Below are 26,627 nucleotides of genomic sequence, written 5' to 3'. Positions count from 1 at the left end.
TGGAGTTTCTTGGGTTATCAACAGAACTGTTCGTAGTTCATCGCTGTAGCTGCAGGCAGGAGGCTAGGTCGTTCTAACCCATTTTTTCACATCAATTATATCGTATATTGATGCAAAAATTGCTTCAAATAACTGAAAAACACTAATCATACATTTTTATTAGTTGGGTTTTACTAATAGAGTTGATTTTCTTGACTTGAAATAACTCTGTTAGTTTCAGTTATTTTTCACTCGAAAAAAGACTGAGTCGATCGGCCTGTTCAACTCCGTATATTGGATAAATTAATTTGACTAATACATTAAAATTTCTACAAAGATTGTGAAGCATGGAGATTCTGGTGTCGATCTTGGTGTCTTTGTTCGGTGTGGCGCTCGCAACGTCGGATGCTATGGTCCGCTACGACATCATTTTCTACCCAGACTACAGAATTCCATATAATAAAACATACGAGACTTTCATCGCTTCCATTTTAAGTGAGTGTTAAAATATATATGAAAGCAAATTATGTTAACAAATAAGAAATGTTAATATTTGCATGGAAAATATACGAAATAGGTTTGAACAAACGTACGAGCGCATAACCATGAGGTTTTTCGTCAGTGTATTCATCTTGTAGCGAATTCCGGACAAAACTGTAGGTAAAAAAGTGTTAAATAATTGCATTTTTGACCAGAATAAGAATGAGATAAATATGCAATGTATACCGTGAAGTAGTAGACATACTTTGACAAGTTAGGTTAACAATAAAAAATGCATTGCCTGTCGAGAATAGTATAAGAATGAGCGGTTCAACCAGCAAGAAAATCACGATTAGTTTCCTTCATGCGGCATGCATCAATTTTTCCATGCACGAGCGAGATAGAGATTTCACATCGATGGGTTTTCGAAATCCCTGCTGTCTGATGAATAATATACAACTGGCCAATTGATGATAAGATTTTACTTTAAAAACGATGTTTTGGCTATTAAAACGACAGAGTAGTAGACGATTAACTTGAATTATTTGCATTCTCGTTGGGTTAAGGTGAGTGCCGGCGCAGGTGTGTGGATGACCCCGAGTGCACGGGCTGGACGGAGTTGCCCTTAAACAAGGGTAAACTCATGAACTGTACCCTCACGCGCTACCCGCAACCCGGGACAATTCTGCAATGGGCCGGCGACGGACCTGAAACTTACTTCAAAGAGAGTAAGTCCATTTCCAAAAAGATTATGTTATTATATTTCATGTATCACTCGCTATATGAATTACGGGTTTTATTATTATGATCTGTGATCTTCAGGGAAGCCGAAAATATTATGATCTGTGATTACTATATTTCATTTATAACTCACTCTATGAATTAGTTGTTCCTATTTTACATTCCGGTTTTTATTTTTATGATCTGTGATCTTCAGGGAAGCCGAAAAAATACTTCTATAGCACTCATGCCGGCTACGGAAGCCACGAAAACTTCGCGACTCTGTGCGCTCAAGACAGCAGGCTGCCCGGGCTGGTGCACACTCTGCAGGACTACGAGTACATCAAAGACAACCTCATGACGCAGGGTATGTGGCGCGTGATATATTTTAACATTAATTCTGAAATCGAGTTAAAAAAATTAACCAAAATAATAACCAAATAAAATTTGAAAAATTATTTGGATATTAAAAAAATTAACCAAAATAATAACCAAATAAAATTTGAAAAATTATTTGGATAATGTTGATATCTCGTATACGATTCGCCGTTTTAGAATTTCGGCGATTTGGCATGTGAAAAATTATAATGCTTTGAGAATTTTAAATCTAAATTTTTTTAAATAAAAAAATTACGATGCTCTAAAATTGAAAAATGAATTTATTCTCTAAATTTCAATCTTAAACACATGTGACTATGTAGCAGTCATAATATTCTAATTTTCAATCAATTACCAATTTTCAAGGCACGGCTGACGCGGCAAACCCCGGTCTTTTCCTCCCTCTCATAAGTTTTTTCGACACGAACAAAACGCGGAAATCCAACGCCTGGACTGGAACTGGGCTACACGTTCTGGAAAACCATGTGCTTCACCGTTACTTCGTTGAATCCTTCCACGACACGTGCAACATCATCACCCCGACGAGCGGCCTCACCCTCCAGGAGTATCCGTGTAACACAACGGAGCTTCATGTTCTTTGCTACCAATACTAGAGAAGCATACAGGTTCAACAAGTCAACATGTATGGCACACAACGGAACTTCATGTTCTTTGCTACCACAACTAGAGAAGCAAAGATTGTCAACAAGTCAACATGTGTTGCACACAACGGAACTTCATGTTCTTTGCTACCACAACTAGAGAAGCAAAGATTGTCAACAAGTCAACATGTGTGGCACACATCGGAGATTCATGTTCTTTGCTACCAATACTAGAGAAGTAAAAGAGGTTCAACAAGTCAACATGTGTGGCACACAACGGAGCTTCATGTTCTTTGCTACCAATACTAGAGAAGCAAAAGAGGTTCAACAAGTCAACATGTGTGGGACACAACGAAGCTTCATGTTCTTTGTTACAAATACTAGAGAAGCAAACAAGTCAACATGTGTGGCATACAACGGAACTTCATGTTCTTTGCTACCAATACTAGAGAAGTAAAAGAGGTTCAACATGTGTGGCACACAGCTGAGATTCATGTGCTTTGCTACCAATATTAGAGAAGCAAACAAGTCAACATGTGTGGGACACAACGAAGCTTCATGTTCTTTGCTACAAATACTAGAGAAGCAAAAGAGGTTCAACATGTGTGGCACACAGCTGAGATTCATGTGCTTTGCTACCAATAATAGAGAAACAAATGAGGTTCAATAAGTCAACATGTGCGACACTTTACCACAAATTCGGTTTTTATCGACTTTCAGTGTAATTTGCTTCACACGCACAGCTTCCGTGCACCAATTTGCACAGCATTTTCCTTCAATCATTGCTCGAGCCAGCGTGTCGGATTAACTTTCTGCTACAACTGCTCTATTGTCTACGTACCAAGTATTTTGCGGCACAAATTTTTATTCATGCAGAAAAACATATTACCAGCCCTACGCTTTTCAAGTACGTACTAATCAAATTGCACTGTTCTTTGTGTGAAAAAATGCATAAATTATTCCGTGTGGTAAGTTGCTAACATCTCTGTACTGGTCACAATTTACCAATAAGCACTTCACAATTCAAATGTCACATAGTTAATCTATAATTGCAATAAAATAAGGTTTAAAAATAACGATACTACTATACTTCAACTGATGTCAGAAGTTGCTGTTTTTTAGTTGCTACAGTTACGTGGTCCGATTTTTCAAACAAATAACAATCCCTAACAAAATTTAGAGTCGCCCCAGCTTCTGGTAATCCAAATCTGAAGCTGCCGCGACTGTAAATTTTCACTGGGAAGAACTCCTACCCAAACAAAATTTAGAGTTGCCCCAGCTTCTGGTAACCCCAATCAGAAGCTGCCGCGTCTGTAAATTTTCACTGGGAAGAACTCCTACCCTAACAAAATTTAGAGTCGCCCCAGCTTCTGGTAATCCAAATCAGAAGCTGCCGCGTCTGTAAATTTTCACTGGGATGCTGATAAGATGTGAGGGTATTGATGTGTGTAGCTTAACTCAATGTATCACACGAAGAGTTCACACCTGCTAGCACTTTTTGTGTTATGTTAATTTTTTAATCTTACGAGTTTCGAAGTTCGGAAATTTTTGAGATAAAATATAATAATATTTGCAGATTATAGTATGTATATTACATATAATAAAATAGTTAGTCCGGGAAAGTTGAAAACAATCTTAATCATCGGTTCAATTATTCAATGAGAGTTTTTTCGTTTTATTGCTAATCTTACATATACATCGTCACTTTCAAATCAATAATGTAATGTTTGATGACCGTAATCCCAATGTCTGTTAATAATAATATGTAGCTTATGTTTTCTAGTTAAATAAAGATACATTGACATCCAAATTTACATAGAAAAGAAGCTAGGACTCTCATTATACTCTCGTTTCATGGTATGAAAAAATTATTCTTTCAAGTTATAGATATCAATTGCACAATAAAACTTAAATTTTGATCCAATTGAGTAATCTCTTTCCTTCAAGCTCCTTCTATTCCCCCGCAAAGAATCGCTCGAACAGCTTCAATATATACATTCGTGGCACCAGGGTCCAAACATACAAACCTCAAACTTAGACAAATATATAAATACTAGATTGCATAGAAGTAAACCTCATTAAATAATTTAAATTCAATATCGGAATGCATTCCTTCCTTAGACTACTTTCAGCAGAGCAATAAATTTTTGAATGATAAGGGATGACTGATACTGGAAGAAGCTGTTTCTTCACTTGGAAAGTGTTATTCTGTGAGAAGGAAATTAATATTAGTGGTCATAAGTAAACATTTGACTGATCGTTAGTTTGGGCCGTATAGCTACCCATATGTGATCATGTGATACGGTGTCTTTTTGTAAAGATTCTAATTCATAGTGTGACCACGGGGAAAGCAGTGGAATTGCCCTAGCTGTAGTTCTTCTGGTTTTGATATACACGCTCTCCCGGTCAGACCACCTTCCTTTTAAAATTTATACTCTTACCTCAGACATTTTAAGTTTGTGAGTGTAGGTGTTCAGTGAATATAATATCAGAGTCCAGTTACTTAGCGGCGTCACCTTCAGTCAGCGGCTGAGGTGACAAATCCGATGTTTCATGCCGTGACATTCCAGGACCTATACTTTCAAAAAAAAAAGTTAAGAGATCGTATGTTCATCAGCCAATCATTGACGGCCTTTCAAGCAAAATCCACCAATCATAGACAAAAAAAAATAGAGCGTAAGTACTTGCGTTCACTTAGCGAGTTTTGAAAGTATGGCCCCTGATGATGTTCGCTGTCTCGAACTAACAGCATCATTAGATAGATTGAACTACATAAAATATTCCGTGCCATCACACTTTATGCAAAAATCATATGATTCTTCACAGTCAACAAATAAGTATATACCATGCATGTAAAGAAGAGATCAAATTAATGGATATTCTAAAGACAAAACTCAAAAAAAAAAAAATTGCGTACTGATGCAGAATAGGTCCGAGCTGGGTTGATATATTCATTGATTAATCATTCATAGATTAATCAATCATTGATTTATCACTTATGGATTAACCACTCATTGATTAATCACTCATTGAATAATCACTCATAGATAAATCACTCATGGATTAATCACTCATTGATTAATCACTCATTGATTAATCACTCATCGATTTATCACTCGTTGGTTATTCACTCAATGATTAATCATTCATTGATTAATCACTCATTGANCACTCATTGATTAATCACGTATTGATTAATCACACATAGACAAATCACTCATTGAATAATCCCTCATTGATTAATCAAGGAGATTTGCGTTGTATGATCAATCCCTGCAGATCGATGCAAACAACGAAGCCTAGCATTCTGATCGGCTTATTACCGCGGGTAATTGGCGCTTTTTTGACGACGGAATCATAGGTCGTGGTCGTCAGTGTACGAAATCAATAATGCGGGATGGTAGTATATAAACTGAACTACATGGTCATGATCTAGATAAGATTAATGGTTGTCCTATGCACCCAATAATGATTTACTGAGCAAAAAGATATTGGACTATTCGCTTACATGTTTAGCGCATTTTCTCATTTATGGAAAAAGGCGCTATTGTGCTCGTCATGTCCGTCCCTCTGTCCGTCCGTCCGTCCTTCCGTCTGTCCGTCCGTCCGTCCGTCCGTCTGTCCGTCCGTCCTTTTTTCTGTCTGTCTATCTGTGACTTCACGTTTTCGTCAATTTTGAGAAAATGCGCTCTCTGTCACTCACTGCAGTGAGTACTGAGTTATATTTTTTACTACGAACTCGAAAAATCCTGGAAGTCTGGATCAGTCGTTGATCGATTTAAATTTTTTTGAGAGCTGATTCGTTGATTGAGCTTTGTTCTACTGAATCACTTCAATACTCTTTTTTCTGCGCGCTAGTCTAGCGTTTTGTTTTTAATTGAACTGCTACCATTTTTTGCAGAGCTGACCTGGTAAGTTGCAGGTTTCTCACTCTTGACTGGTAAACTGAAATATTTCATGCGTGTTGCGTGCCGCCTCAACATTCGAAGAATCGTGACAAAACACTGTCGCTGCTTCTGACGTGAATATTACAAAAATCACAGGATCGTGAACGAACGATATCAAATCAAATCGATCCAATTAATCGCGATTATCACTTAAATGAATTAGCCATCAATTCTCGGTCATGGGAATAACCATTCTATGTATTTGCCTGGCTACTACCACATTGAAAGAACAAATAACCACTTAAGCTACATAATATATTTACTAAAAATTTCTTCCAATAATTCGTAGGAAGAGTAATTTTTTCATGTTTAAAACAAATTTGACTGAATCTTTATCCAATTTGAATATTTTCGGTTCAAGAAACACTGTATATAATCGAGCATGATATTCATGATCTGCCATGTCGATTTCAAATTAATTAATCCTGAAGCGGTAATATTCAGTGGTTTACTTATAACATTTATCCACAACCTATTAAGTATTGAGGTATAAAAAGATATTCGGGGCATCAATGAAATGTAAAATTTCAAAATTTCTATGACAAATTTATACAAAAAGGGCCGCTCTGGCATTACCTATCCTGAGTTACTTGAAAGCCGTGATGTTTATTACTAATTTGTTTGTTCATAATTATGTTCATTAAATTCATTGATGAGATTTCTAGGAGTCAGGTAATAAATCAATCGTACTTGAATTTTAAAATAATAAGAGCCTGAGAACTAGTTTTTATGTTTTCAATTTTAACTGGCCTTGAAACATAACCTTCAATATTTCATTATGCGTAAAAACCTGATTCGAGCTTTTTTCTAAGGCCATTTTCACTTGACCGGCGCTTTGATAAGCCACCGGATAAACAAATATTTCTTTTAGTTTTAATTTTTTACTTAACAATTTGCTCAAGAGTTTATTCGATTCGAATTCACAATGAGAGAATAACTAATAAATGCAAAATTATTATTGCCTCAGATTCAGGAAAAGCAAATCCCTCCTGAGATATCTGTAAACTTTGCATTTACTAAAGTATTTTTAATCTTTCAAATTTGTGCGGTGGCGAGACTAGTATTACTGCAACATCTGATCGTATTACCAACGAAAAGTAATACCAAAGTGCAGGCATTTATATTAAATCTATGTCCGACAATATCTTATGAGGTTTATATTCAAATAGAATTAGAAACGAGTTATTTTCATAAGAAAAGATATTATTTACCGGTATTGAACAAGAAATTTATTGAAGCCCTCAGTATTTCGCAGAGCTCACGGTAAGTTTGATTCATGTGTTAGTCTACGTTACCATGAAAACGGCAGGCAACGGTCGGTCACTGACGAGAAAAAAGCCAGATTGGCGCTAAATGAACAGGGGTTCTCCATTCCATCACTGAACCTAAGCATTCATCAATTCGTCGTCGTATGGATCGTGTCGTTTTTTCCCTAGTGTTCTGCGAGGGGTTTAATATAAAGACCAAGCTAGAGCTCTTGATCAAAGTCTTCGCAGTTCATCGCAGTAGCTTGAGACTAGAGGAGCTTTGATTCAAGTCCTCTTATTCACTGTAATAACATTAAATTTTACTTTCTGTTGTAATTACCTTAATTTTACTTTAACTGTTAGACTTAATTCACTTGGCTTCAATTGATGTGAATAAGGTTTACAAATCTTTTTGAATGTCGAAAACAAAATAGTCCCAACAAAGCAGGTCACAGTGGCCATGTGTGACGTTTGATGCAATAAAATAATTGGAAGGTGAAAAACACACATCGAAAAATTTCCAAGGATTTCGGAGCATGGCGATCCTGGCAAAAATATTCATGTCGGTGTTCGGTGCGACGATTACAGCGGCCGCCTTGGCCCGGTATGACATCGTCTTCTACCCTTCGTTCAAAATAACTCCTACCAAAGTTTACAAGACTTTCAACGTTTCCAGCTTAAGTGAGTGTCCTTATAAATACTTTGACATGATAGGTTAACAATAATAAATGCACTGCCTGTCGTGAATAGTGTAGGAATGAGCGGTTAAAGTTTCGTTCATGCGAAATGCAGAAATTCTTCCATGCATGAGCGAGATTGAGCACTCACATCGATGGTTTTTCAAAATTTATGCCTCCTGATGAATTACGGACAACTGGCCAATAGATGATAAAATTTTTAACTTTAAAACGATAGTGTAGTATACGATTAACTTAAACTATTCCCATTCCCCGTGGGCTAAGGTGAGTGCCGGCGTAGGTGCGTGGATGACCCGGAGTGCACGGGCTGGACTGAGTGGCCCACGAGGAAGTCCAATCTCGACAACTGTCAACACACGCGCGACTCGCAGCCCGGCACGACGCTGGTCAGCGGTTACGGCATGGAAACTTACTTCAAAGAGAGTGAGTCTGAACCCAATGAGAATCAATTAACGATTTTGAATGTGGCTGTTTTATATAGGAATCATCGTTGGGCGGATAAATTTTGAAAGCTGCACGTATAAAATTCTTGGACAACAGAAATTGGAGTTTATTTTGCGCTTTAATACAGCCGGTAGCCGATTTATACCGAAAATACTACTTGAAAAATAACTCGTACTACTCTGAAGTACTTCCTACTATGAAGAGAAAGAATCCGACTTTTCGGGGAGTAGTTTAGATTTTTAGTTGTTGCGTAAAACTTATTGCAAAGGGCTTATTTCAAGGAAAGTTTGACTGGAAAATTAAGACTATTTGATAGATTTTTTCCATACCAATGCATGCTAAGGCTCTTCTTATGAAGAATAGTTTCATTTCATGGGAGTTATTTAATCTTCAATGTGATCGCGTGTGTCACTGGGCCATGTTGCTCTTTCCGTGATGTCAGTGAGAATACAAACCCTCGCGTTATGATGGCTTAAATCAAGAAGCATCCGCACTAATTCGCTCAATTTATTGTGTTCTTGATTCCTGTATTGAATAAAGCCTGAGCTAAAAAGCATAGAATTTTTAGTGCGAAGTAAACTACTATTAGGCTGCGTAAGGTAATAGGCGGAAAAAAATTCTTCTGTTCTTTAATAATTATCAAATTTCAATATAAATTTATATCAAGGTTGATGACGCATCTTATATTTTTGACATTTCTTCAAAAAGAATTTCTATCGCAAACGGACAATAAACTTCATCCATCCAGCATTTCTTCCTCTTGACAAGACCTGCAGGTTAGCCAACGTTTCACCAGATTGTTGTTATATCTGCACATGAAATACTATCAGAATTAACTGAGTTAAAAAACATGGTTCTAGGAACCACGTTATTCTAAATCCCGGTATACTGAAACCATCTATATTAGTGAACATAATGTATTTTAATAAATAGAAAACTATCAAAATGTCACAATATACATCGAAAATTAAACTCACAGTTGATTCTTGTTTTGAAATGTGAAATGAAACACTATTTACTTTTTGAAATCGAATGTGTTGATACCAATTTGAACATCAAATTTACATTTTTACATTTTTGATCATATGATTTACACATAGTTTTGCAATGCCTCACTATTCTTGCACCAGAAATAAATTTTTAGGTTAAATTAATGTCCTTAAACGAGAAGTGTCGCGGATTCGCTTTCGAACAGTCCCTATGTTTTTGCAGTGTCAGGCTCCAAACATTCAAACAAACAAACTTCAACAATTATATTAGGAAAAGATATCTCGGTACTTCTGTCACCGAGACAGGTTTGCATATGTTAACAGATTAACAGATATTGGTCTTTACTTTTTTTAGAAAAACCGAAAAAATACTTTTGGAGCTCTGATGTGGGGTACGGCAGCGACAAAAACTTCACGACTCTGTGCGCTCAGGACAACGGGCAACCCGGGCTGGTGCACACCCTACAGGAATACGAGTACATCAGAGACAACCTCATGTCGGGTCTGTGTGACATATGATTTTTACGTTAATTCTGAGACAAAGTTGAAACAGTTATGTAAATATGTAAACTTCTCCTTTTTTCGAACCACCATTGAAACAATTGCACAGAGACAATCTCATGTCGGGCCTGTGTGACATATGATTATTTTACGTTAATTCTGAGACAAAGTAGAACCAGTTGAAACTTACCCTTTTTTTCAAACCACCAATGAAACAATTGCACAGAGACAATCTCATGTCGGGTCTGTGTGACATATGATTATTTCACGTCAATTCTGAGACAAAGTAGAACCAGTTATGTAAATATGAATACTTACCCTTTTTTCAAACCACCATTCAAACAATTGCAAGCTAAATGGAGTTAAAAGTATTATCACATATGAATTCCGAAGCCACAAAACACATTGAATTGTTTTCTCATTTTTAATGTTAGTGCTCGAACGAGCAGTTTTGGTTCCGCCACGAGACTCCTCCTATATTCAAGGTATGAGAAAGGACGATAGATGTCAGTGTTTTTTAGAAAACTTGATTACGACTGTGGACTGACATGAGAAGAGGCAAGGACACAGTCTTGCTGATAATATTCATGGAATATAGAAGTTATTTAACGGTTTAATGTTGTAAATCAAAGTTTCATAAAGGCCTTAATGGTTGGCTAAGTGACCAGGGCTGATTCATTTTAAACACATTTTAATTATTTAATACAATCGAAATATACATTCATATCAAAATTAATAGCCCTTTAAAAAATTAATCATGAACCAATCATGTAAATCAATTAATCATTAATCATCGATTTAAATTAATCATGGATGACTAATATTGTCTTCAACTCACAGCTGTCACGGAATGGAGCGGCCGTTTCATCCCTTTGATGAGTTACCTCTACTCGAATAACACGAGGAAATCTAACAAATGGACGGGAACACAACTGCAAGTGGACGGCAACCATGTGCTTCACCGCCACTACGATCCCTCTTTCGATGATTTGTGCAACACCATCACCCCTACGAACGACCTCACCCTCAAGGAGTATTCGTGTACTGAAACGAAACTAAACGTTCTCTGCTACACATATTAAGCAATCAACTTCTCTGCTACAATTATCAAGCAAACAACAATTATTAAGCTTCACCGCCACTACGATCCCTCTTTGGATGACTTGTGCAACACCATCACCCCTACGAACGACCTCACTCTCAAGGAGTATTCGTGTACGGAAACGAAACTAAACGTTCTCTGCTACACATATTAAGCAATCAACTTCTCTGCTGCAATTATTAAGCAAACAACAACAACAATTATTAAGCAAGCAACAATTATTAAGCTAGCAACAAATATTAAGCAAGTCAACAGCTGTGCTCCTGCGCATATTAACACGTTGACTCCGACAGCTTCATCTTGTACTGCTATTTCAATTTTTGTCCTAATATGAATTATGTACCACTACGTCCCAGAGAAATACACCTCGTGGAACGCATATGTTCAACTTCGGAGTCATAGTGTTGAGCAAGCAACTAGGTCATAAAAGTTCACATCTGTGCAACTCCGAGCACTACTTTTAATTGCAATAACTAGGATCTCTGCCATAGTCTCTAGTCAACATAGTCTCTGCCAACAAGAAACAATGCTAGGTGGTCAGGTCGAGTTGATATGGTTCTATAATAAGAGACCTTATGTCCTGTGGTTTTCACAGTATTTTATCACAAACTCTGATATTGCTTATACTTGCAAGGAATTTCTTTACATCTGCATCGACATGTTTAAGAATGCACGATAGTTTGCTACAAGTTCTGCTCAATCGGAGTCGTTCTTTTCATGCTACTAGCATTGCACTAGCATTGTCTACCTGCACTAGCATATTGTCTGCTAGCACTAGCATCGTCTACTTGCAAGTAACTTAGCGGCTAATACTGCACTAGTAAACTGTAAACTGTTGGAAAAACGGTGAAAAAACGGTCCCACTGGCATTCTAGTGGCCGGTCGCCCCGTAAAAAATAAACTGTTTCGCCGTTTTTATCAGATGTTTTACGGATTTCTATAGTGTTAAATTAGAATAAAAACGGCGACACGGTGTTTCTTTTCACGTGCCGACCGGCCACTGAAACGCCGGTAATACCGTTAACAGTAATTTTTCTAACAGTGTACACTGCACAGCACTCATCGGCAACGTTCAATAAATTTGCAGCGAATCAAAACGCAGTCCAAATTAACTTATACTTCTAGAAAATTTCCTCCTTTCAGCTGTTAATTGCACGGAATTTCCAATAAATTGATTTGAATTGCAATAATGTAGATTTGATCTTTTGAGCAGTGCGAGCACTACATTCTAATTATTAAGATCGTGTGACCGTTTTTGTCAAGTCGATACTAACTTTCTTTAAATTTAACGCCTTGAAATGTGTAGGTGACGTAAAATGCTTATGCAATTTTTATATGCCTAAAAATTTGACCCTCCGAATTGAAAAATTTATTTTTCCCATTCGGATCCTAAATAATGTTGTGGTAAATACTCAAAAGAAATAAGCTTTAATTATGATCATGTGAAATTTTGCCTCATGTGGAATTTTGGTTTCTGAAGATCACTTAACATGAAATGGCTCTTATTATCCTGCTCTTATTATGGAGGCATTTTAAGAAGTAATCGGTACCTCAAAAATATTACCATTATAAAGAAATGGGAAACGATCTAATTAAACTGGAAAGTTCGGCAGTTTGACTGTATATCATGCAATTGATATGGCAGCAAGTGTGGGCAGCGTGTTGCCCTTTTTACAGCTTTATACATTATAATTAAATATGTGGATTGGTTGAAGTTATATGTGATGGAGTGATCATTGATGAGTATTAATATGTCTGGGTCTATGTGGTTGTAGATTTTTGCAAGAGTCAATCTGTTATTGTACCAGTGCCGAATTTAGGTGGAAATGTTTTATTAGAATAATTCGAAATTATTATTTGCTATGTAAATCATTACTAGGGCAGAAAATCTCCGACATTCTCACCGTTTAGTGATTCACACTAATTAAACCACGTGTTTCGAATGTAGCCCAAAAAAGGCTTCAATGACCCGTATATGTGCCTTCTGTTCAGTAAGCCGTGGCATCTCAAAGTCGAAAAATTTTAAATTTGGAGCATAATCATTTCGTGGTGAATTTAGAAAAATTAAAGAATAAATTTATTATTTCTTATGTTGTTTTGAAAAAAGTGATTCTCGCCTTGAGTAATGAAGTATAGAAGTGGGATAGAGTGCAATAAAAAAAATTAGTTTATGATCGATTTATGTCAACTTAGGCTTCTACCAAATGCGATAGCACGCAATGAATAAATGCGTTAAAAACCAACAAAAATTTTGCATTGGGACGAAATAGATAGCTGGTTTCATTCGTATAATGTTAATGAAAGGAAATTATCAGGTAATGATAAAGGCTATTGCCATCATGGCGTCATTTAGAACATTTGCATATTATCGGTACTTCATTAGCATTAAATTGGCTTGCCATCGACATAATACGAGGAAGCCCCAGGGGATGAGGTACAGCGAGCTGATAATCTCTGTTATCGATTTTTAATCAGGATAAATTACTTTTAACTGTATCATCAAATCGTTGATGGCAAAATTCCAGTCTATACATTTCCTTCGTCTATATAGTTCATAATAAATCTTAATATGTGTAATAAATATTTTCTAATTATTTTAAGCTTCACTTATTACTGACGCACTGTTCAATTTTAATTGCACAATCGTTGATGGTAAAATTCCAATATATATTTCATTCAACAATATAATTTCTAATAAATCTTAATCTGCGTAAGAAATATTTTGTTAGAATTTTAACCTTCACTTATTATTTACGCACAGTTTAATTTTAATTACACAATGCTCATAATTTTAATGCACAATGGCTGATGGTAAAATTCCAATATATTTACTTTATCTAATATAACTCCTAATAATTCGTAACCTACGTAAGAAACATTTTCTAATAATTTGAACCTTCCCTGTTACTTATGCACTGTTCATTTTAATTGCACAATGCTCACAATTTTAATGCACAATAATTAATGTTTGATGTTAAAATTCCAATATATATTTACTTCATCAATGTAGTTCCGAATAAATCTTGATCAGCGTAAGCAATATTCTTTAATAATTTTAACCTTCCCTTATTACTGACGCACTATTCAATTTTATTTGCACAATGCTCTGCTACAAATATCATTGAACTAACTCTACATTGCTACACTGTTGTAACGATTCGCTTCAGCTCGGATATAGCGTTCGTTTTTGACGATACCAGATCCGATGATCTTTATATAGTTTGCGAACAGCGTTCGATTTGTACTCATTAAATTTTTAAACTCAGTTAATATTTTGCCGATAGTATTCAATCAAATTGAAAACATTAAATGGTATGGAAACTAAAAATTACGAAAATCAGACAGACCACCCAAATAATGCGAAATTAATTCAATGTTCCGACGTTTCCATAAAATCGCACGAAATACAATTAAATAGGAATAATTTAAATAACAATATTTAATTTAATTATTTAAATAAATAATAATTATTATTTTGAAATTAAAATGACAATAATTGTAATAATAACTTAAATCTGAAGCTTATGCAGGCAGTTTAATTTGCTTTGTAGTTTAAAGAATGAGTTTTTGTACTTAAGTCTCGTTTGCCGGACCTTGGCCCATACTTTCAAAAAAAAGTTAAGAGATCGTAAGTCCATCAACCAATCATTGACGGCCACGCAAGCAAATTCCACCAATCATAGACAAGAAAATAAAGCGTAAGTACTTACGTTCACTTAGCGAGTTTTGAAAGTATGGCCCCTTGTATGGTTTTTCGATCGCTTTTGTTTGATCAAAATCTAAATTTTGACAACTATCAACAATTTGCAATGTTTCAGGCTGCATGCTTTGAATGAAACTATTAAATTTAGTTCATATACCTGCAAAATTAGCCTTGCTTCTAAGAAGTCTCTTTCAGTCAGTTTCATATGGTAATAAAAATTTTTTTCAGGCATTTATTCGCCTAATAAATATTAGTCATTGCAAGCAGATCAATCAGATAGGAACTGAAATCATTCCTGAAATCATCACATACATTTTGCTTAGGCTGTGCGGTAACGGTGTCAAACATCTTCAGTTGAGGGCAAACAAAACCTTTTTAGTGCATTTTGTCATTTATGGAAAAAATGCACTATTGTGCTCGCCATGTCCGTCCGTCCGTCTGTCTGTCTGTCTGTCTGTCCGTCTGTCCGTCCGTCTTTCCGTGACCTCAAGTTTTCTCGACGAGGAAATGCGCTCTCTGTCACTCACTGCAGTGAGTACTGAGTTGTATTTTTTGCAAATTTGTAGGAGACAACAGCCAACAGGCCATGAGCCTATTTCTTCAGTGCCGACACTTCTATACTATTCTATTCTAACCATCAACAGCGTGCTGCGTAGCAGACGAACATGAGGAGCGTGAACCGCGCGACTGATTGTCCTGCCCAGCTGCACATATGTTGGTTCATGGTTGAACTAGTTACTAGTATAAGGTTGACCCATGAGAAGATTATTTTTGCGGATGTAGCTTGTTCGTCAGTGACGTCACTGATCTCAGTGACGTCACTGACATTAACCATTCACCGAAATGCGATCAAACCAGTCAACCAATCCGTCGTGGGAATGACGGGATTGTTTACGTTTCTTGATCTACGTGACGTAACAAGAAAGCTGAACTGAAAGACGGACATCCTCGTGGATCAACCTTATATAGTTCAACATTGGGTCGGTTAGCACTGTTGTACATGCATGCTGTTCTCTGCACATATATGTTAGCCCTTAATTTACACAGCTGCTGCCATTACCGTTTGTAACTGCTGTCAGAAATGTACATCACCTCTGTAGTTGCTATGCTGTCTTAACTAAAGCTTGAACCCGAACAAAATTTAGAGTCGCCCCAGCTTCTGGTAACCCAAATCAGAAGCTGCTGCGACTGTAAATTTTCACTGGGAAGAACTCCTACCCTAACAAAATTTAGAGTCGCCCCAGCTTCTGGTATTCCAAATCAGAAGCTGCCGCGTCTGTAAATTTTCACTGTTAAGGGACCGGCTCCGACAGCAGCTATCAGTAGTGACAGCTGTCAGCATCGTACGCTGCTTCTGACAGCGCTCATGTGAAATGTTCACTAGTGTTTAGTAATTGATATTATACACAAATATGCGAGATAAATTCGTCAACTATTAGTGTCAACATAAATCGAGTGGAAATGTCATCATAGAAATGTGATAAACATTGATTTTGAATCAGCTTTAAAGAAGCGCAGATATTAAATATGGTGAATTCGAGTACTATATAGCAGAGCAATAATTTTTGTGCATTGTCTCGAAAGATATGTATTATAAAAAGCTGAATTGACTCCAAAGCTATTTTTAACTGATGAAACAGTCTACAGTGGTTATGTTGATGGCTTGATCTCTGTAGTAATGGCCTGATGAAACAGTCTACAGTGGTCATGTTGATAGCTTGATCTCTGTACGTAGTAATGGCCTGATGAAACAGGCTACAGTGGTCATGTTGATATCTTGATCTCTGTAGTTATGGCCTGATGAAACAGTCTCCAGGGGTCATGTTGATAGCTTGATCTCTGTAGTAATGGCCTGATGAAACAGGCTACAGTGGTTATGTTGATATCTTGATCTCTGTAGTAATGGCCTGATGAAACAGTCTACAGTGGTTATGTGATAGCTTGATCTCTGTAGTAATGGCCTGTTGAAACAGTCTACAGTTATCATGTTGATAGGTTGATTTCTGTAGTAATGGCCTGATGAAATTCTGTAGTAATGGCCTGGGTTATGTTGATAGCTTGATCTCTGTAGTAATATCCTGATGAAACAGTCTACATTGGTTACGTTGCTAGCTTGATTTCTGTAGTAATGGCCTGATGAAACAGTCTACATTTGCAAATTGAAAGCTTCTTTCCTGCAGGCCGACCCGACGATTTATGTTTAATGCGGAAACTTTCGAATTGTTCTTCACGGTAGAATTGAATACTGAAAGGCTTATAAGCTTCACGAGGTTCGAAAAACCTCCAGCGATGGAATAGAATAGAAGTGTCGGCACTAAAGAAATAGGCCCGTGCGATTGCTCTTGAAGTAAAGAACTACTAGGTCAACTGAAAGATTAATGAAGACAATCATTATTACTGTCAAACAAACTGCGATAATTTGTCTAGCAATTGTGCAAAGCAACCTTATGGTGAAATGCTCGCCGTAGTTTGATGTCTGCCAGTTTACAAATCTAATCAATAAACAATGTTTCTAATAACCCTCCTGCTGTCAAAAATTATTGTTTCTCAGTTCTCTATTGACGTTCATTTTTTCCAAATTGAGAAAGATCAGTCAGTGAAAATTGAGTTTCCAGTGTTAACTTGATTAACATTACCTTATTTCTAGGAGAAAAGTAACCAAGTTCACTGTAGTAACTTTGCAAATAGTTTTGTAATTTGCTTGATTATAACTACGTAAAATTTTCATTTGATTCAAGAAGTCGTTATAAGTTAGTTATTTTAATGAGCAATCCTAAGCACCCTAAATTTCGTATATAAATAAAAAGAACCCTTGTTTGTAACCACTTAAACTTTAGCTGACTCAATTAAATAATAGGAACATATAATTCATCATTGACACAACAGAATTTTTATTGTTTCAAATGCTTTTACATCATGATATGTAATATATCAGGCCCAAGAGAGAAATGATTAATAGGTCTTAAAATTATTTTACATCTAATTTCATTCGGATAAAGGTCAGAGTATCATTTCGTGCATGCTATTACCGTAAATAGGAAGTAACAATATTGTCGGCCAAAGATTCTTTAGTTGAACATCACTTTCGTCGGTATTTTTCAAGCTGTGACGTTATCCGGAACAAGTTGTGGATTTTATAGAACCTTAATTCCAATTTATGTCTCAATCGAATAAAATCTTGCTGCTGGAGCTCTACGACAAACAATAAGTATGAATTCAACAAACTAAATTGAATTTATTTGATATAGGGTGACATTTAAAGTTTTTTTGTCTCGTGCGGCGAATGCAAATGTTTTCGTGAAATGAGCAGGATTATATATGAAGGCATAACGTATATTTATGAAAAAAAATAATTAAATCTCTCAGAACTCCCATTTGTCTTTCTTTTGACGATACCGTGAACATATCGAGTTTTATCATCATTCACCTCCAATGAATATGCACCAACACCAAGACGTGTTTACCTTTACTCGCTAAAATAATGTATTCCGGGAGTCGATGTCGAATAGATTGTGTCAGGGGCCCCCCAGTGTTCTGTTTGTCCATGCCCGAGTCGACGCGTAGCGATCACTTAAATTCTTTCCAGTTCTTCGCAGAAGCTCAAGGCGTTTGGTGAGTCTGTCATAGCGTTTTGATTTGAGAACGAAAGTATTTATCTTAGATATAAACTTGACGATACTTCTATTTTTAATGAATCCTCAAAAAAAGGTATATAAATGCATTGAATATCGTCTGTCTTTTTCGAAAAATTTTGATCTCAACAATTATGTTTGATTTATTATGTGTAAAAACGTAATGAGACAATAACGTATCTGTGAACTAGTCAAGAAAAGTACAAGAATCGGCGACAGGCCTATCCAGACCTATTCTTCAACACCAAAGATACTATACTATACTATACTATACTATACTATACTATACTATACTATACTATACTATACTATACTATACTATACTATACTATACTATACTATTCTATACTATACTATACTATACTATACTATACTATACTATACTATACTATACTATACTATAAGTACTTTCATCGAGATTTTCCAAGGATTGCAGAGCATGGCGATCCGGGCACCAATAATCATGTTGTTCGGTGTGACGATAGCAGCAACCACCTTGGCCCGATATGACATCGTCTTCTACCCTCAGTTCAAAATACCAACTGGCTACGTTTATGAGGTTTTCAGCTCTACCCGTTTAAGTGAGTGTCTAAATATACTGTCTCCAATTTATTGATTCAATCACAATTTTATGGAGTTTTTTCTGAAGGGTAAATTTTGAAGGATTAAAGTTGTGCACAAGCGATAACAATTAATATTTGCGGGGCGTCCAATACGCTTGAAGTTCGCGAACTTATTCCATTGTTGGGACATTAAGTGGCTCTATCAAGATTAGATTCCAGACGACTCGATGATAAATAATGTAATGTTGACTGGCACAACGATGTGGTGGCTATGCAAACGATGGAGTAGCAAACGATTAACTCTAAATAATTGTTGACATTCTCACATGGTCTAAGTTCCATTGTTAGGACATTAAGTTGCGTCATCAAGATGACATTGCAGACAACTCGCTGATAAATAATGTCATGTTGACTGGCAAAACGATGCTACTCCTATGCGGAATAGCATCGATTAACGATTAACGAATGCAAACAAACGATTAACTCTAAATAATTGTTTGCATTCAATAATTGTTTGCATTCTCGCTGGGTTAAGGTGAGTGCCGGCGCTGGTGTGTGGATGACCCCGAGTGCACGGGCTGGACGGAGTGGCACTCAGGTAAAGGGAATCTCATCTACTGCCACCTCACGCACTACCCGCAACCCGGCACCATTCTGACAAGAGACCGCAACGCGCCTGAAACTTACTTCAAAGAGAGTAAGTCCTAATTTAAAGATTGCTAGTCCATGTTCAAGAATTATAAGTCCGTATTCAAAGATTGTAAGTCCTGATTCAAAACGAGTAAGTCTTAATTTGAAGATCGCTAGTCCATATTCAAGGATTGTTAGTCCATATTCAAAGATTGTAAGTCGGATCCTGATTCAAAACGAGGAAGTCTTAATTTGAAGATAGTAAAGAGAAAGTGAGTCGTAATTCAATGAAGATTCCAGCGTTAAGCGGCTCATTCTTATAATACTATAAGGTTTGAGTATCTGCAATTGACACGCAATATTCACTAGATGCGGAAGAGATTGATATGGAAAGTTTGAACTGAGTCCGCACGGACAACATCACGAGAGCAAGACCGCAAGTGTGGGCGGAAGTACGAAGTCTATAAAAGGGCGATGCATTTGAATAATTTCTCCCAGTCGCCTGCACGATCACCACGAAGTTGCCCTTGTTGAAAGAAGTACTCTTACCTGAAAGTCGTAAGCGTTAGCCGTATGCCTGTCAGTAATTCTTTGACGACTCTCCTATATAAGACAAGTCTAGGATATAATTAAGTGTCGCTTAGTCATCGAATACTGGTCCTCATGATAAACCTATATATTTAATGGATATACACAACTAATTCATCCTTATTTAAACCGCGGACATGAGTAAGTCAAACTCCTAGGTGAGCAGTTCTAATGCAAGGAGGGGGAGTTTTATTTTAAATAGAGTAAGTTCTACACCCAGAAGGATAAGTCAGAATTCTGGATGAATACCCCAAAACTGTACATTACCTGAATGTGGTACGCGATTGAAAGAAGTGTGAGAAGCCCCATACCAGTTAAAATTTACAGACGCGGCAGCTTCTGATTTGGATTACCAGAAGCTGGAGCGACTCAAAATTTTGTTAGGGTAGGAGTTCTTCCCAGTGAAAATTAACAGACGCGGCAGCTTCTGATTTGGATTACCAGAAGCTGGGGCGACTCTAAATTTTGTTAGGGATTGTAACGACAGTTAGCACGACTAAACACCAATATTGAGCAGCTCAACACAATTGTGGAGCTACGATGAGCAAAATTCCTAATAAAAAATATTGTTATACTATTACAGATTAAAATGGATATTACAGATATTAAAAATGGAATAAACAACGATTTGATTTCGTCCAAAACGAAATTTCCATTTGAGGTCATTTTTAACAACCAAACATCTATATCTCAAGGAGAATACGATTTTAACAATAAATAGCGCCTACCATGAATTATATTTTGAGAGCAATTATCATAGTCTCAACTTTCTCAGGGAAGCCGAAAAAATACTTCTGGAGCTCTAGTGTGGGGTACGGCAGCCACGACAACTTCACGACTCTTTGTGGTAAGGACAACGGACAGCCCGGGCTGGTGCACACACTGCAGGACTACGAGTACATCCGCGACAACCTCATGACACAGGGTCAGTGGCGCTTGCTATCTTTCAACATTAATTCTAAAATCGCGTTAAAAACTAGATAAAATTGGGAAAATTGTCTGGTAACGGTAATATCTTGTAATTTTAACGATTCACCTATTAAGAATTTCGATGACATGACAATTCAAAAATTCTGACGTTATAAATCTCGAGATTATATTTTTTAATATCGTTTGTGACTATTTAACAATCATAATATTATAATTAAACCACTACTCACACGCATTTATTAACATAATGAAGTTAACAATGGAAATAAGTAAACCTAACATGAACATTTAGCGATTAATTAACGATCTCCAACGCACAGATATCAAGGCAAGGACCGTAGGCTTCCTCCCTCTCATAAGTTTCTTCGACAAGAACTATACGTGGAAATTCAACGTCTGGACTGGAACTTTGCTAAACGTTGACGACCGCCATGTGCTTCGCCGATTCTTCGAACCCTCCTTCAACGACACTTGCAACATCATCACCTCTAAGAACGGCCTCACCCTCCAGGAGTATCCGTGTAATAAAACGAAACTCCCTTGTCTTTGCTACATTTATTAGCAAAAGATATCAATGGGGTACTACAAATAAACCAGCGCACTGCTTTGCTCTGGTTTGGGCACGTTGCACGCTACTGTGCTACCAACTCGTGCTGTGATCAATTTTGATTCTATAATGGTATATATGTCGTGGTCTTGTTTGGTACTTTTCAATTGATGTTGTTCTTAAGTGCATGCATCTAAAATTTATCTCTACTGTCGTATAACTGCCGAGTACTTTGTACCGGTTTTGTTGTGTCATCGTGTGAAGTGGTCTGGAAACAATTTTTAAGATATTTTTCATTCGGTAAAGAATTTTAATGAGGGCGCATTTCACTGTAATCCCGTTCGAAATTTTTACAAATAGTCTCATTTTAAGAATTGCCGCATTTTAATTAAGAATTGGCCGCATTTTAATTAAGAATTGTCTGGCCAGCACTCAGGATTGACGGATTGAGAGCTCTTTCTCGATTCAGTGGACGGTGGTGCATGGCCGTTCTTAGTTGGTGGAGTGATCTGTCTGGTTAATTCCGATAACGAACGAGACTCTCCTCTGCTAAAATATCTGGGTTTGTTGACAACATGTTCTCATTAATACTGCAAGGCTTGACATGTTTTCCTCGAAAGCGTGTAAGAAACCATCCGTATCGTATCATATAGTGACCTAATTTGCTATCAATATTATCTCAAATTGAAAGTTGATTTTTCTTAATAGGCATGCAACAAAACTAAAATAAAGTAAATATATCAACTAGCATTTAGAGATAGAGTGAAATTAAATTACCACACGCACTCACTAACATGCACGTGTCAGCAACATCCACCGGTAGGTCTAAATAGGTTGGTCACCGACGCACCGCTTTAATTATGTTATGCGTATGAGGCAGAGGCTTGCAGTGGACGTAAGCGTTAATCATTTGAATTCATATTTTTAGCTACATAATGAACAATCATTCGGAATTATCACCTCAGAAATCCGGGATAAAATTCTAATATTGAAGATTCGAGACCAAATTACTATATTATATTTTTAGTGTCAGCGACTACATCGGCTACTGACTACTGTGAATTTGTTTTGATTGGATCATTGAAAATGCATTGATTTGGATAGTAAAAAATTTAGACTGCGATAAAAAAGTAATTAATTTAATCATTGTCGGTAAGAAAATTATTATCGGATAACGCATTCCAAAATTATTTTTCACTCCAAGTGTGGTTTTTACTACATGCACTGCGCTAGTAAACCTAAGACTGCACTAGTTAGCTTGTACTTTTCGTTGCTATAATCGCTGCACAGTTCACCACGTGAGCATCGCATTCTTCGAAGTTACCTTACTTGTGCTTGAGCTCAGTCATTCATGTGCTCCCTCAAAACTCCCCCATGAGCTCAGTCATGCAGTGGCTCCCTCAAAACTCCCCCATGAGCTCAGTCATGCAGTGGTTCCCCCCTAAACTCCCCCATGAGCTCAGTCATGCAGTGGCTCCCTCAAAACTCCCCCATGAGCTCAGTCATGCAGTGGCTCCCCTGAAACTCCCCCATGAGCTCAGTCATGCAGTGGCTCCCTCAAAACTCCCCCATGAGCTCAGTCATGCAGTGGCTCCCCCAAAACTCCCCCAAGAGCTCAGTCATGCAGTGGCTCCCCCAAAACTCCCCCTTGAGCTCAGTCATGCAGTGGATCCCCCCAAAACTCCCCCATGAACTCAGTCATGCAGTGGCTCCCCCAAAACTCCCCCATGAACTCAGTCATGCAGTGGCTCCCCCAAAACTCCCCCATGAGCTCAGTCATGCTGTGGCTCCCCCCAAAACTCCCCCATGAGCTCAGTCATGCAGTGGCTCCCCCAAAACTCCGCCTTGAGCTCAGTAATGCAGTGGTTCCCCCATAACTCCCCCATGAGCTCAGTCATGCAGTGGCTCCCCCAAAACTCTGGGTCTAGTGGGGGAGTCAACCAAACGACATAGAACTTCTGGTTTGGATTTAGATTTGGGGGCTAGGTTGATAGATTTTAAATATAATAATAGGAAATAATTTGAAGTTAAATACGTCGTCTGAAATCATATTTTAGTAATGGTAATTTTTCCTGTATGGTTTCGAACTTTTCAGCCGTGCTTTAGGTGGCGTAACGATCAAGTACGGACTACACCTCGGCACAATGCAATTGTACACACGTGTTCTATGAAATATATATGTGTGAAAATTCGGTGTGCTTTTTTATACGAACTGGACTCGCATGAGAATGCTCGAGTCACAGAGAGACATATTTCACCAGCAAGATGGTCAATTAATTGGCACAAATTACTTATCTTGACACAAGACCTCTGATATGATTTTATCTTTTACGATAGTTTGTTATTGGTCCGTCGAACGAATAGTTAATTTTTCGATGAGCGAAAAGTTTTGATTGGTCCATCTCGTAAATCGAGCTGCCGATTGATTTATTGCTTAATATACTGCGAAAGATTGTATGGTTGACCAACGACAGAAAATTTGCCAATAGATTAACTAGCCTTTGGTATTGTAAAGTAGATGTCGTAGTACGATTCAGTCCACGTGTCATCTAATCATTGTATATTTTGATTAATTTCGCTTGCTATTTGTCCCAATTAAAAAGTGTATTTTGATTCATTAAATTTAATTAAATTTGATTCATTAAATTAAAGTGTATTTTGATTCATTCCGTTTACCATTTGTCCCAATTAAAAAGATTTTCGGCACAGCTTCGTTTAGAACGAACTTATGATTGAAAATATGATGGAAATTGTATCAAGATGAGGACGTACAGTTCTACAAAATTTCAAAATTGTATAAAACTAAGGAGCAGAATGAGAACTTAACATCATTAACTAACTATGAAGAGCTTAACAGTTCAGCATAGACTCAAAGCAAATTCATTGCGAGTGAATGAAAAGAATACATGTTTTTACGATTAAAATTAAGCAGAAACTTTTGCATATATTCAAATGATTGATCACTTCACTGTCATCGGTTGTGTCATGCAATGAAATTTCGAAAAACAAAACCCAACCATCACACGTTCAATTACAAGTTTCGTTAAGGTTGAGTCACAGTGTCACACAAATTGAGGCGGAAAAAGTAAAAAAAAAAAACACAGATTATGCCTAACCAATAAACTTCACAAGAGGCTTACTACGAATCAACATGAGTGAAAAATTATTGCCATATCGTATTCATTTTGTACTCGTATTCGTATTGTACTTATTATTGATGGTTTATTATGATATTTTGTATTCTTGATGTCGAAATGTCAACAGCCCAAGGGATAAGCAGAGAGCAACTAATATGCAGAGTCAATTCTGGATTATGGTAATTGAGTTTCATTTATTCGTTTTTAGGAGAAAAATTTATCGACGACTAAAATCATACAATACTTTTTTTTCTACCAAAAAAGAGGTATCAAATAAGTAACACCAATAACGGCGATCTATGTAAGAAATTTGAAAAGGATCCCCGAGTTTTGCAAAATTCTGAATTTCGGTTGTACAGAGAATATTTGGTGCTCAATAGTTATTAGGTTTGCTTGTTTAACCCATTCATTTGATCAGTTCGAATGTATATTGTATATCACATCAACATAACATTAATTAACTGTTCCGTACTCACGACCCTCTCATAAACACATACTTCAGCCTCCGTAATCGAAATCTTTCAAAGTTGACCAAATCAGTTCTTGGACCGAAAATCAGCAAAAGTTTAATAAATGATAAAAAATAGATCAGTACTCTCTGCAGTGAGTGACAGCGAGCGCATTTTCTCTTCTCTGTCACGTGAAATCACGGACGGACGGACATGACGAGCACAATAGCGCCTTTTTCCATAAATGAGAAAATGCGCTAAAAATTTGGGAGTTGAACTCCCGTTCCAACCATCGCAAGTCAAGCTCTTCCATATAAGTTAATTTGCGATGAAAAAGAGATTTACGCTCAGTAGTTTTCTCAATTTTTCTTATTTTTAGTTGGGCAGAACGTATGTCCAAATAAGAAAAATATTTGTAGTAAACTTAACAAATAACAGTGCGAAAACACCTATACCCAACTCAAAAAATGAGTAATTGTAATGTATGAAAAAAAAACACACGTGTCTCCCACCTCGCACGTATTTTCGTTCTCCATCATGCACATGCAGTATGTCATGTCGAAGTTGATGATCTCGATTTTATCTCTATAAGAAAAATGTCTTGAAGGTTTCGCAAGTAGCAATTTGATTAACACTGACAAGCAAGCCAAGGCCTCAGATATTGAAGGTAGTGCAGAAGCTGGCCCTTATATACATTAACGGAAAGTAATTACGTTTCATTACCTAAGTAATTAACTTATTTAAATATATATTTAATTTACACGGTTCGTGGACTCTGAAAATGGACTTTATGCGATTGTGATTAAAAATTTAAAAACAAAGAATATGCTAAGGAAATTCGCCATTTGTTCAGTGAAATATTAATAACGTTTTAAATAGTAAGAAATGGTAGACCTGTCTGGCATTTTCTTTGCTGTTCAATTCTTGGAGAACTTTCGATGTATGCGGAGTGATGATATTAGTACCTATGAAAAAATTAGTAGTTTTCGTTTCAGCAATTAAAGCAAGACATACGACAACGAATATAGAACAAATTTTCTATTTCGCGAAGCTTTTCACAGATAATCTTAAATACCTTTGATGAAATCAGTCGAAGTTAATCATATCATCATGGAAATGATCCACAGACACGAAAAAATTATGATTGATGGACCTATAATTCCGATGCATTTCGTTCGTTCCATGCACTCATTTCCATCGATCGATGTCATTTGGTGTAATTTTGTCTTGATTCATAGCGTTGCTGATCACAAGGCAATGGAATCCAATAAAAAAGACAAAATGAGATCTTTTTTTGTATTTTGTTGTTTGCTGTAGCTACGAGGTTCGAGCGTTCCAACAGCGATGTGTGCCAGTGTTGA

The 26,627-nt window shown here is 36.9% G+C and overlaps 2 protein-coding genes across 2 annotated transcripts; both read left to right on the top strand.

Annotated features, from left to right (window-relative positions):
- The first annotated feature begins 326 nt into the window (after window positions 1-326).
- LOC125177747 lies at window positions 327-2,551 on the top strand. Its single transcript, XM_047880089.1, has 4 exons — window positions 327-474; window positions 1,026-1,187; window positions 1,397-1,546; window positions 1,924-2,551. The coding sequence occupies exons 1-4, from the start codon at window positions 327-329 to the stop codon at window positions 2,169-2,171; spliced, it is 708 nt and encodes a 235-aa protein (XP_047736045.1). The 3' UTR covers window positions 2,172-2,551.
- A 5,072-nt stretch (window positions 2,552-7,623) lies between these two features.
- On the top strand, window positions 7,624-11,259 carry LOC108665350. Its single transcript, XM_018152095.2, has 4 exons — window positions 7,624-8,034; window positions 8,316-8,474; window positions 9,840-9,986; window positions 10,826-11,259. Exons 1-4 carry the CDS (start codon window positions 7,890-7,892, stop codon window positions 11,065-11,067), a joined length of 693 nt encoding a protein of 230 aa, XP_018007584.1. The 5' UTR covers window positions 7,624-7,889; the 3' UTR covers window positions 11,068-11,259.
- The last annotated feature ends 15,368 nt before the right edge of the window (window positions 11,260-26,627 follow it).

Source organism: Hyalella azteca, unplaced genomic scaffold, assembly GCF_000764305.2.
Source record: "Hyalella azteca isolate HAZT.00-mixed unplaced genomic scaffold, Hazt_2.0.2 contig4627, whole genome shotgun sequence".
NCBI lineage: Eukaryota > Metazoa > Arthropoda > Malacostraca > Amphipoda > Hyalellidae > Hyalella > Hyalella azteca.
The sequence above is the reverse complement of the archived record's forward strand: the minus strand, read 5'-3'. Positions and strand labels throughout refer to the sequence as shown.